The sequence below is a fragment of the Cherax quadricarinatus genome, chromosome 41, assembly GCF_038502225.1.
Source record: "Cherax quadricarinatus isolate ZL_2023a chromosome 41, ASM3850222v1, whole genome shotgun sequence".
NCBI classification, from domain to species: Eukaryota; Metazoa; Arthropoda; class Malacostraca; order Decapoda; family Parastacidae; genus Cherax; species Cherax quadricarinatus.
In genome coordinates this window covers 9,199,546-9,214,193 of record NC_091332.1, presented here as the reverse complement: position 1 = coordinate 9,214,193, position 14,648 = coordinate 9,199,546, and the positions used below count along the sequence as shown (strand labels likewise).

At 45.0% G+C, this 14,648-nt stretch overlaps 1 protein-coding gene across 2 annotated transcripts in view; it reads right to left on the bottom strand.

Moving 5' to 3' along the window:
• The window catches only part of Gprk1 (G protein-coupled receptor kinase 1), a 731,033-nt gene that overhangs the window by 88,044 nt on the left and 628,341 nt on the right, over nucleotides 1–14,648 (bottom strand). For both annotated transcript variants that reach the window (XM_070092970.1, XM_070092971.1), the window contains one exon: nucleotides 385–459. In XM_070092970.1, the coding sequence (XP_069949071.1) occupies nucleotides 385–459 (75 nt within the window). The remainder of the gene's footprint in view (nucleotides 1–384; nucleotides 460–14,648) is intronic.

Here is a 14,648-nt window from a genome sequence, read left to right as displayed (position 1 = left end):
CCACCTCAGCTAGTGTGTCCAACATTGCTCTGTTGCACTCATCATATTCCTCTCTCGGCCTCCTGCAGTTCTGTGATGGGTTATACATCACTGCAATGACTACCTTACGTTCCTCTGCCTGAACTGTACCTAATTTTCCCAGTGAGTTCTGTGTCTGTGACTGCTATGATGTCTGGGGACATTTCCTTGATTCTTTCATGCCAATCCTCACATTTATTCGTTATGTGTGTGTGTGTGTGTGTGTGTGTGTGTGTGTGTGTGTGTGTGTGTGTGTGTGTGTGTGTGTGTGTGTGTGTGTGTGTGTGTGTGTGTGTGTGTAAGTAGGTAGATATATAGTTAGGTAGTGGACCTAGCACTCGTGTCCACAAACATAACAATACTTACCTCAAATAAATCGGTAGGAACTTCGTTTTTCGTTAGATGTTTTTGTACAAACGCTACGGATTCTTTGTTGTAGGCCTGTGTGGGGAGAGAGATGTGTGAGTCAACAACACTTGTAGCAACACTATTAACACTACATTACATATATAGATAAAACAATAAGGAATATCAAATCAGAAGTATTACGCTGAAGAACGAGATTATATAATGAAAACAAATTAGATACTTTGTAAATATTCCATTAACTAACTCTTACTGCTCTCAACTAACAACGATCTATAAAGAATAAAAAGGCACAATACCCTGACTTCAACAAATAACCCGCACATAGGAGAGAAGAGCTTATGACGACTATTCGACCCAACTTGGACCATTAGCTAGTTACACAGGAGTATGAAGGTAAGGAGCCAGTATATATGGCAATACTTCATTATTTTGATAAAAAATAAAATTCTGCTTTAGCATATTTCAGCGCAAAGGTGATACTAATATGTCTGCAGTATTAAGCAGCACGAGTACAAGCAGGCCCAGCTTTACAGCTTTACATTTTTAATTATACACATTCTTCATTTATTCTGACTTCCTACAATAAATATATTCACCACTCACTATAAGCTAAAGACGAAAATATTTTAAGGCAAGTAATGCCTAGCTACATTGCTCATTAATATATGATAGTGTAAACATATTATCAGGCTTTTATATGCATTTCTAAGTGAAAAAAAAGCTATGATTCATTTTACAGCAATAGCTCAGAATCTGCTGTAAAAGCGGGGCCCTCCTGTACTAGGGTCACTGTTGTTCCTAAGTTCCATTAATGATATGGAGGGGATAGACCCTTGTGTCCCTTTATTGATCAGGTCAAAACTGATGAGAGATACAAGCATGGGAGGACCGGGTCAGGTTCCGCAGATTATCTGCGCTCCCAGAGCTGTGGACACACAAGTGACAGCGTTTACCGCTAACGGAGAACTCAATCATAATTTCCTTTACCCCATAATTAACTTGTGTTTTTGTTTCGATCATAGGTGGTGATCAGCCAGACAACAACTTAGTAATGGACATACTGGTGAGGCAGGTACACAGGCCTGGTGCTGGTCGTCACCAGTGGTGTGTAAACCGAGGTTTCTACATATGCTCAGTCAGAATTTACACTCGTGTGCTGATGTAACTTTTGCTGTTATTAATTTATAATTTATATTTCCTTACCTTCTCGTTTATTTCTGACAATTTTCATTCTGTTTGTATTTTGTCATATTATTCTTTTGTAACTGTTTCTCTTGTTGTATTGACAACAAATCTGATGATACAATAAATTAGTGAAAAACATTAATAGAATCAATAAAGTACATTATCACTGTAGTATTGATGTTCATCCTACGCCTGCACTTTCCTCCTCATTCACTTCAAATATTCAACATTTTCCTTGAGACATACTTTATCATGTCTATTAAAATATGCACCGAAAAGCAATTATGTATACTGCGCTACATCACAGCACTGGAGAAGGGTGAAGAGGCGGCGGCGGCAGAAGAGGACACGGACGAGGAGGCGGCGAAAGAGGACACGGAAGACGAGGAAAGGACGGAGGAGAAAGACGGGAGAGGTAATAAGAATGCGAAAGGTGGTAAAGATACAGTACATACCTGTGATTTACCTGTGTTTTACCTATGACTGGTTTCGAGAGCTTTTGTACCCTCGTAGCCCACTCTGAGGCTAGGTCTCCCTCTTCACCACACATCAACCAGAGCGTTTGTGCTAGCTGCCTGCATGCCCACATAGCTACCACAAACCAGCTAATCAGGCACTTGTAGCAGTAAACCACTCATCGGTCTACAGATCGACGACCCAAATGAGTTTTTCATGAACAAGACCCAAAAAAGCCACCTTCAAAATTTCTGATGTACCCCCATCCCCAATTGACTTCGAAGGCATTGACAGAATGCCCATGCATTCTACCTCAGGCCCAGTCTCGTGCAACTCCATACTCTTCAAAAATTACAAAAAAACATTATCTCAGGTCGTTAGTATTCTATGAAAGAGCCTGGACACAGGTGTTATCCCAAAGCCATTACAAACTACCGATATTGTCCCACCTAACAAAGGTGGCAGTAAAGCAATCGCGAAAAACTATAGACCACTAACAGTACCCTCATAGATAGATAGGAGCTAGTGGAGGCAAATGGATTTTATGACTTGACGTGCTGTTGGAGTGTGAGCAAAGTAACATTTATGAAGACATTCAGGGAAACCGGTTAGCCTGACTTGAGTCATCGAACACAGAATCTGTTTGGCTACAGTTTCTCGAGGGACATGACAAATTAATTTTGGGTGTGATTTATAGGCTCCCAAACCTTGATAGGGAGGGCAGTAAGCTGTTATGGGACGAAATTCATAAGGCATCTAGATATGAAAATGTTGTGATAATGGGAGATTTTAACTTTAGACAAATTGATTGGAACAATATGACAGGAAATCTTGAGTCTAGTGACTTTCTTGATACGGTTCAGGATTGCTTTTTAGAACAGGTTGTGACAGAACCAACTAGAGGAAACAATCTGCTTGATTTGGTTCTTGCCAAGAAAGACTCACTAATTAATAATCTTGAGGTTAATGATGAGCTTGGGGAAAGTGATCACAAATCACTTAGTTTTAGTATATCATGGAATTACCCAGATAACTGCAATCAAATCTCTGTCCCAGATTTTCGCTTGGCCGACTTCATGGGACTGAAAAATTACCTGGGTGGGCTAAATTGGGATGTCCTGACTATGGGTCAGGTAGGTGAGCTTGGTTGCCAATATGACGTTTTTCAGAGCATAGTTCTAGCTGCCAAGACAACTTTTGTTCCGAGTAGGGAAATTAGATCTAACAAAAATGATCCCAAATGGATGAACAATAGATTAAAACATCTCATTGGTCAAAAGAGAGGCATATACAGGCGTTTCAAAAGAGGGGATGGGCAGTTAAGAAATCAATATATTCAATTAAAGAGAGAAATAAAGAAAGGAATAAGAAAAGCAAAAAGGGATTATGAGGCTAAGGTCGCAAGGGATTCAAAGACTAACCCTAAAGGATTCTTTCAGGTATACAGAAGTAAGATTAGGGACAAGATTGGCCCACTTAAGAGTAACTCTGGTCAGATCACTGACAGTGATAGGATATGTGTGAAATTCTAAATACCTACTTCATCTCAGTTTTCACCCAGGAAAATACTAGCGATATTCCTGAAATAATAGATTATGTAGAACAGGACGATAATAAACTATGTACGATTGCGGTAACTAGTGACATGGTCCTCAGACAAATAGAGAAACTAAAACCTAACAAATCCCCAGGCCCTGATGAACTGTTTGAAGGGTGTTAAAGGAATGTAAAGAGGAACTTAGCATACCTTTGGCTAATCTTTTTAACATATCACTACAAACTGGAATAGCGCCTGATAAGTGGAAAATGGCAAATGTAATACCTATTTACAAGGCAGGTGACAGGTCCTTGGCTTCGAACTATAGACCAATAAGCCTTACCTCCATAGTGGGAAAATTTATGGAATCGATAATTACCGAAGCAATTCGTAGCCATCTTGACAGGCACAGATTGATTAATGAATCTCAACACGGTTTTACTAAGGGGCGTTCCTGTCTTACGAATTTACTAACTTTCTCACTAAGGTGTTTGAGGAGGTAGATCATGATAATGAATATGATATTGTGTATATGGACTTCAGTAAGGCTTTCGATAGAGTTCCACACCAGAGGCTATTGAGGAAACTTAAGGCACACGGAATAGGAGAAATTTTTTCCTGGGTAGAGGCATGGCTGACAAATAGACAGCAGAGAGCTTGCATAAATGGGGAGAAATCAGAATGGGGGCACGTCACAAGCGGTGTTCCTCAGGGGTCAGTGTTGGGCCCGTTGTTCACAATTTACATAAACAACATAGATGTGGGAATAAATAGCGACATAAGCAAATTTGCTGATGACACCAAAATAGGCCGTCCAATTCATTCTAATGGGGACACTAGAGCACTCCAGGATGATTTGAATTGACTGATGCAATGGTCGGAGAAGTGGCAGATGCAGTTTAATATTGACAAATGCAAAGTTCTAAATGTTGGACAGGTAAATAACCATGCCACATATAAACTAAATAATGTAGATCTTAATACTACTGATTGCGAAAAGGATTTAGGAGTTCTGGTTAGCAGTAATTTAAAACCAAGACAACAGTGCAATAGTGTTCGCAATAAAGCTAACAGAATTCTTGGCTTCATATCTAGAAGTATAAATAATAGAAGTCCTCAGGTTGTTCTTCAACTCTATATATCCTTGGTTAGGCCTCATTTAGACTATGCTGCTCAGTTCTGGTCACCGTATTACAGAATGGATATAAATGCTTTGGAAAATGTACAGAGGAGGATGACAAAGATGATCCCATGTATCAGAAATCTTCCCTATGAGGGGAGACTGAGGCCCTGAATCTGCACTCTCTAGAAAGGCGTAGAATTAGGGGGGATATGATTGAGGTGTATAAATGGAAAACAGGAATAAATAAAGGGGATGTAAATAGCGTGCTGAAAATTTCCAGCCAAGACAGGACTCGCAGCAATGGTTTCAAGTTGGAAAAATTCAGATTCAGATAGGATATAGGAAAGCACTGGTTTGGTAATAGAGTTGTGGATGAGTGAAACAAACTCCCGAGTACAGTTATTCAGGCTAAAACGTTGTGTAGTTTTAAAAATAGGTTAGATAAATATATGAGTGGGTGTGAGTTGGACCTGACTAGCTTGTGCTGCTGGGTCTGGTGCCGTGCTCCATCCTTGACTGGAGGTGATCAGACTGGGTGGGTCATTGGGCTAATCCGGGGGGGGGGGACATGGACCTGCTCCGCATGGGTCAGTAGGCCTGTTGCAGTGTTCCTTCCTTCTTATGTTCTAATGTTCTTAAGTGGGAAATACAGTGCCTGCACTCTGTTTTGAACTGCAGCATCGGCACGCCTCTGGCAAGGCAGTGATGGAGTAAATGATGATGAAAATGTTTCTTCTTTTTATTGGGTCACCCTGCCTCGGTGGGTAACGGCCAACGTGTTAAAAATAATCAAAGTACGTACTAGTAACCCAGAATCGCAGCAGTTGCATAATCCAGCAAAGCATGGGTTTTGGCGGGTTGCTCCTGCCTTTCACAACTGCTCCGTCATTACGATGCATCTTGCATGCTCTGGAAGATAAGCTGAATGCTAATGTAGTGTACACTGATTTTGCAAAAAGCCTTCGGTGAGTGCGACCAAGATATAATAGCACACATACCATGTTTACCTGTTTACCTGGGTTGTGTAGGTCATGCTGTTGTATACAATTAGTAATTTCACATTTCACTATCTTTAAGAGTCTTCTATCATATGATGTTATTACTACTGGTATATATGTATTTATTGTCAAAGCTGCACTGCAGATGAGCTATGTCTGTACTTTTAAGATGTCTAGGATTTCACCTAAAGCTACGCTCGTACAACAAAGAATACTGTGTATACTGGGTATTGTGTACTTAGCTTTAAGTAGAAAAGCTCTTTAAACTAGGTCCAACACCTGCATATATGGGCATGTCTTCCATTTCTTTTTCACATTCTAAGGGACTTGTGCTTATGAGACGTATATAATTTGTAGGGTGAATAGAGGTAAAACAAAAAAAAAAAAAGTATTTCGGATCCTCAACTGTCGCGTCGTGTAGTAGAATGCTGAACACTGATTCATGCTCTTCTTACAGCACTTTACTTGCTTCTGTGTCGTCATCGTTGTGTGAACCTCCTATGAATAGTGGAACGACTGTAGAGGTGGTTTTCTACGTAAATTTCGAGTATGTGTAGACAAATTTAGATGTTTTGAAATCTCCTGAACAGCTTTGTGCTTATTATGGTTCATCTTCCGTCTAAAGTGAGTGTAGATAATGTTTACCTTGTAATGATATGCTCGTTTTTAAGCTGCTCAATAACCCATTCTTTCTATTGGACATTCTACGTTCTCTTTGAATGTCTGATCTCCTTGTTAGGCTTACTCAGTGCAACGCGTACATGAATGGTACACAATACCGACAAGATGAAAAATTAGGTACATGTGCATCATCTGGGTATCTTTATTTATAGACATGGAGAAACGTCTACAGATAAAGATACTCAGATGTTGCACGTGTGTCTAATTCTTCATCAGTGAAACATGTTTTACACAGACCTTGTATGCTTCTGAGCTCAAGATTTACCAAGCACTGGTGTGGGTTAAGAGTTGCTCAGGACTATTTCCCAGAAAATGTTTGATAGCTTTTGTTTATTTTGTCCCGGTCAATTCTTCGCTGAAGTTAAATTTACTAACATTCCTTCAGTTAGTTATTTCTTATGCTCTATACGCAAGGATTTATAACTGTACATTACATAGGATGTCACTAGATTATCCTATATTTGAGATTACTGTCTTTAATTAGCCCTTTATTGATCGTAATGATCAAATCTAGTGCATTTTCATTGTTAGTGGTACTGTTACCTATCAGTCCAAAGCGAACTTTTCACAGAGCCCCAATACCTCTGTGGTATGTGTCTGTGGGGGCTAACGTGTTTTTACGTACTACTTTTAGTGCATTCCCACTGTATCATCTTCAATTTAATGTTTTGTCTATATGGAGAAAAAATGTCTACAAATGAGAGAGTAACGCTACAATATAAATCAAAGAAAACAGTGGGTTCTTGGAGTGCGCCTGGCAGACAGTGACACAGCTACGATATACTGAACACTGCCGCTACGTGAAGGTGACCCACCTGCTGGGGAAGTAAGGAAGAGCTCTGATGAGAGCCAAGAGAGGGCCTCAAGAGAACCAGATGAGCTCTGAATAGAGTGTCAGAAGTGTGCCGTGAGTGAGTGAAGAGAGAGCCAAGGGTAGGAGGGCAGGAAGGAACAAAAAAGCCGGCAGAGTACCAGGAGAGAGTCAGATGAGAGCCACGAGAGGGCCAGTCCAGTAAATGGTCTGAGTGTAAAAGATGGGAAAAATGTCATAAAATACTGGCAGATATGAATGCTACACTTCAGTAAACAATGTTGTTATTATTATTATTATTATTATTATTATTATTATTATTATTATTATTATTATCATCATCATCATCATCACACTGGCCGTATCCCACCGAGGCAGGGTGACCTTAAATGAAAATAAAAGTTTTTATTTTTAAATAAAGTAATTTATACAGGAGAAGAGGTTAATAGCCCCTTGCTCCCGGCATTTTAGTCGTTTCTTACGACACGCAAGACTCACAGACGAAGAATTCTTTTCCACTTCCCCATGGAGAATTATTATAAACATTATAATTATTACTATAATTATTATTACATTAGTGGTATATAATACCAACCAGCTGGTGAACGTTTACCAGGAAGTGATAAACCCGTAGGTGTGATAGAGGTGGGTGAGGAAAGAGAAACAAGAGGGCAAGAGCAGTTAGTGTAAACTGCAGGTGACACTCAACAAAGCTTGCATAACAACCACACTCTCTAAAACCATGCCTGTGTGCACACATGGATGTTTGTACATGAAGAGACAATTATTTAGTACATTAAGCAGAGAGTACTCGTGTGTCAAGTAGTCGTGCAGTACGTGGCACCAGAGCTACCATCTTGCCAAGCAGTGTAGCAACTCCAGGTTCAAAGCTATGCGTTCACACTATAGTTAAAGAGTTACAAGTAGTGATGGAACGATACCAAAATGTTTGCTGATACCGATACTTAAGCTGGGGCAAACACTGATACCGATACCATCAGAATTAGCTGACGCTCACCGATACCGGCAACCATACTTAGGCATATGCCTCCAGAGGTCACAGGGACCACCCTCACAGCCTCTAGAGGTCACAGGGACCACCATAACGGCCTCCAGGGATCACAGGGACCACCCTCACAGACTCCAGGGATCACAGGGATCACCCTCACGGTTCCAGAGGTCACAGGGACCACCTTCACAGCCTCCAGGGGTCACAGGGACCACCCTCACGGCTCCAGAGGTCACAGGCGCCACCCTCACGACCTCCAGGGGTCACAATGACCCCTCACAGCCTCCAAGGGCTACAGTGACTCCCTCCCAGCCTCCAGGGGTCACAAGGACATCCTCAGCCTCCAGGGGTCACAGGGACCTCCTCAGCCTCCAGGGGTCACAGGGACCTCCCTCACAGCCTCCAGCATCATCTCCCACAAAGGACCTAATAAGAGAACATCTCATTCAGGGGCTCTGGGACCCCCCATTCACCTGCCACCAATTTGCCAGATTAGACTGACACTTTATTCCTGCCTTCCAAGTTCCTTTACTACCCGGAAACTTCCTTTATTACCTGCCAACTTTATTAGTAACTTTATTACTTAGTCACTTTATTTATTGGCTGGTCACATTTAAGAACTTCATCTACTTTCTACAACCTTCACATACCTTCATCTACTATCTACAACCTTCACATACCTTCATCTACTATCTACAACCTTCACATACCTTCATCTACTATCCACAACTTTCCAATAATAATCACTACCTAACACTTAACTAACAAGCTGCAGTGTTCAATAGATGAGAGTAAACCTATTAAACTGGCTGAAAATTGTATTTACTCTGGCAAACTTTGTTCAGAAACTATAAATATCACATGCAAATTGTTTCATTAACTGGCTGGAAAATTTATTCATGGGGGGTGAGAAATTCCATTTACAAATTGGACACATTGTTCACTGGCTGGAACTCCAGTCACTGGCTGGAAAATTCGTCCATGGACCGGAGACATTGCTCACTTTCTGAAGACATCGTTCATTGTGATGCTGGGGGAGTGTTGACTACATAATACTGTTACCATTCTAGACTACCTACTACCTCAACCACTTCCTACCATCCACACCACTCACTACCATCCACACCACTTACCATCCACACCACTCACCACACTCCACACCACCTACCATCCACACCACTCACTACACTCCACACCACCTACCATCCACACCACTCACTACCATCCACACCACCTACCATCCACACCACTCACTACCATCCACACCACCTACCATCCACACCACTCACTACCATCCACACCACCTACCATCCACACCACCTACCATCCACACCACTCACTACACTCCACACCACTCACTACCATCCACACCACCTACCATCCACACCACTCACTACACTCCACACCACCTACCATCCACACCACTCACTACACTCCACACCACCTACCATCCACACCACTCACTACACTCCACACCACCTACCATCCACACCACTCACCACACTCCACACCACCTACCATCCACACCATTCACTACACTCCACACCACCTACCATCCACACCACTCACCACACTCCACACCACCTACCATCCACACCACTCACCACACTCCACACCACCTACCATCCACACCACTCACTACACTCCACACCACCTACCATCCACACCACTCACTACACTCCACACCACCTACCATCCACACCACTCACCACACTCCACACCACCTACCATCCACACCACTCACCACACTCCACACCACCTACCATCCACACCACTCACCACACTCCACACCACCTACCATCCACACCACTCACCACACCACCTACCATCCACACTACCACCACACCACCTACCATCCACACCACTCACACACTCACACCTACCATCCACACCACTCACTACACTCCACACCACCTACCATCCACACCACTCACCACACTCCACACCACCTACCATCCACACCACTCACCACACTCCACACCACCTACCATCCACACCACTCACCACACTCCACACCACCTACCATCCACACCACTCACTACACTCCACACCACCTACCATCCACACCACTCACTACACTCCACACCACCTACCATCCACACCACTCACCACACTCCACACCACCTACCATCCACACCACTCACTACACTCCACACTTCCTACCATCCACACCACTCACCACACTCCACACCACCTACCATCCACACTACTCACCACACTCCACACCACCTACCATCCACACCACTCACTACACTCCACACCACCTACCATCCACACCACTCACTACACTCCACACCACCTACCATCCACACCACTCACTACACTCCACACTTCCTACCATCCACACCACTCACCACACTCCACACCACCTACCATCCACACTACTCACCACACTCCACACCACCTACCATCCACACCACTCACTACACTCCACACCTACCATCCACACCACTCTACACTCCACACCACCTACCATCCACACCACTCACTACACTCCACACTTCCTACCATCCACACCACTCACCACACTCCACACCACCTACCATCCACACTACTCACCACACTCCACACCACCTACCATCCACACCACTCACTACACTCCACACCACCTACCATCCACACCACTCACTACACTCCACACCTACCATCCACACCACTCTACACTCCACACCACCTACCATCCACACCACTCACTACACTCCACACTTCCTACCATCCACACCACTCACCACACTCCACACCACCTACCATCCACACCACTCACCACACTCCACACCACCTACCATCCACACTACTCACCACACTCCACACCACCTACCATCCACACAACTCACTACACTCCACACCACCTACATTCCACACCACTCACTACACTCCACACCTACCATCCACACCACTCACCACACTCCACACCACCTACCTTCCACACTACTCACCACACTCCACACCACCTACCATCCACACAACTCACTACACTCCACACCACCTACCATCCACACCACTCACTACACTCCACACCTACCATCCACACCACTCTACACTCCACACCACCTACCATCCACACCACTCACTACACTCCACACTTCCTACCATCCACACCACTCACCACACTCCACACCACCTACCATCCACACCACTCACCACACTCCACACCACCTACCTTCCACACTACTCACCACACTCCACACCACCTACCATCCACACCACTCACTACACTCCACACCACCTACATTCCACACCACTCACTACACTCCACACCACCTACCATCCACACCACTCACTACACTCCACACCACCTACCATCCACACCACTCACTACACTCCACACCACCTACCATCCACACCACTCACTACACTCCACACTACCTACCATCCACACCACTCACTACACTCCACACCACCTACCATCCACACAACTCACTACACTCCACACTACCTACCATCCACACCACTCACTACACTCCACACCACCTACCATCCACACCACTCACTACACTCCACACCACCTACCATCCACACCACTCACTACACTCCACACCACCTACCATCCACACCACTCACTACACTCCACACCACCTACCATCCACACCACTCACTACACTCCACACTACCTACCATCCACACCACTCACTACACTCCACACCACCTACCATCTACACCACTCACTACACTCCACACTACCTACCATCCACACTACTCACCACACTCCACACCACCTACCATCCACACCACTCACTACACTCCACACCACCTACCATCCACACCACTCAATACACTCCACACCACCTACCATCCACACCACTCACTACACTCCACACCACCTACCATCCACACCACTCACTACACTCCACACTACCTACCATCCACACTACTCACCACACTCCACACCACCTACCATCCACACAACTCACTACACTCCACACCACCTACCATCCACACCACTCACTACACTCCACACCACCTACATTCCACACCACTCACTACACTCCACACCACCTACCATCCACACCACTCACTACACTCCACACCACCTACCATCCACACCACTCACTACACTCCACACCACCTACCATCCACACCACTCACTACACTCCACACTACCTACCATCCACACCACTCACTACACTCCACACCACCTACCATCCACACCATTCACTACACTATACACCACCTACCATCCACACCACTCACTACACTCCACACCACCTACCATCCACACCACTCACTACACTCCACACCACCTACCATCCACACCACTTACTACACTCCTTCACACCACCTACCATCCACACCACTCACTACACTCCAAACCACCTACCATCCACACCACCCACTACACTCCACACCACCTACCATCCACACCACTCACTACACTCCACACCACCTACCATCCACACCACTCACTACACTCCACACCACCTACCATCCACACCACTCACTACACTCCACACCACCTACCATCCACACCACTCACTACACTCCACACCACCTACCATCCACACCACTCACTACACTCCACACCACCTACCATCCACACCACTCACTACACTCCTTCACACCACCTACCATACACACCACTCACTACACTCCTTCACACCACCTACCATACACACCACTCACTACACTCCACACCACCTACCATCCACACCACTCACTACACTCCTTCACACCACCTACCATCCACACCACTCACTACACTCCTTCACACCACCTACCATACACACCACTCACTACACTTCACACCACCTACCATCCACACCACTCACTACACTCCTTCACACCACCTACCATACACACCACTCACTACACTCCACACCACCTACCATACACACCACTCACTACACTCCATCACACCACCTACCATCCACACCACTCACTACACTCCTACACTCCACACCACCTACCATCCACACCACTCACTACACTCCACACCACCTACCATCCACACCACTCACTACACTCCACACCACCTACCATCCACACCACTCACTACACTCCACACCACCTACCATCCACACCACTCAATACACTCCACACCACCTACCATCCACACCACTCAATACACTCCACACTACCTACCATCCACACCACTCACTACACTCCACACCACCTACCATCCACACCACTCACTACACTCCACACCACCTACCATCCACACCACTCACTACACTCCACACCACCTACCATCCACACCACTCACTACACTCCACACCACCTACCATCCACACCACTCACTACACTCCACACCACCTACCATCCACACCACTCACTACACTCCACACCACCTACCATCCACACCACTCACTACACTCCACACTACCTACCATCCACACCACTCACTACACTCCACACCACCTACCATCCACACCATTCACTACACTATACACCACCTACCATCCACACCACTCACTACACTCCACACCACCTACCATCCACACCACTCACTACACTCCACACCACCTACCATCCACACCACTCACTACACTCCACACCACCTACCATACACACCACTCACTACACTCCACACCACCTACCATCCACACCACCCACTACACTCCACACCACCTACCATCCACACCACTCACCACACTCCACACCACCTACCATCCACACCACTCACTACACTCCACACCACCTACCATCCACACCACTCACTACACTCCTTCACACCACCTACCATACACACCACTCACTACACTCCACACCACCTACCATACACACCACTCACTACACTCCTTCACACCACCTACCATACACACCACTCACTACACTCCTTCACACCACCTACCATACACACCACTCACTACACTCCTTCACACCACCTACCATACACACCACTCACTACACTCCTTCACACCACCTACCATACACACCACTCACTACACTCCTTCATACCACCTACCATACGCACCACTCACTACACTCCTTCATACCACCTACCATACACACCACTCACTACACTCCTTCACACCACCTACCAAACACACCACTCACTACACTCCTTCACACCACCTACCAAACACACCACTCACTACACTCCTTCACACCACCTACCATACACACCACTCACTACACTCCTTCACACCACCTACCATACGCACCACTCACTACACTCCTTCATACCACCTACCATACGCACCACTCACTACACTCCTTCATACCACCTACCATACGCACCACTCACTACACTCCTTCACACCACCTACCATACACACCACTCACTATCAACACCCATATCTTAAGAGTCAATATCACACGTGCAGTGTTCCCATATACAGGTTAAGTCCCTGAGCTAGTAGTGAATATAAACACGATACAGTAGCCAAGCAGTGAGTGAACAACAATGTCTTGCCCATGTTCCTAGCACTTAACTAGGCACATATGTATATATATATCTATATATATATATATATATATATATATATATATATATATATATATATATATATATATATATATAT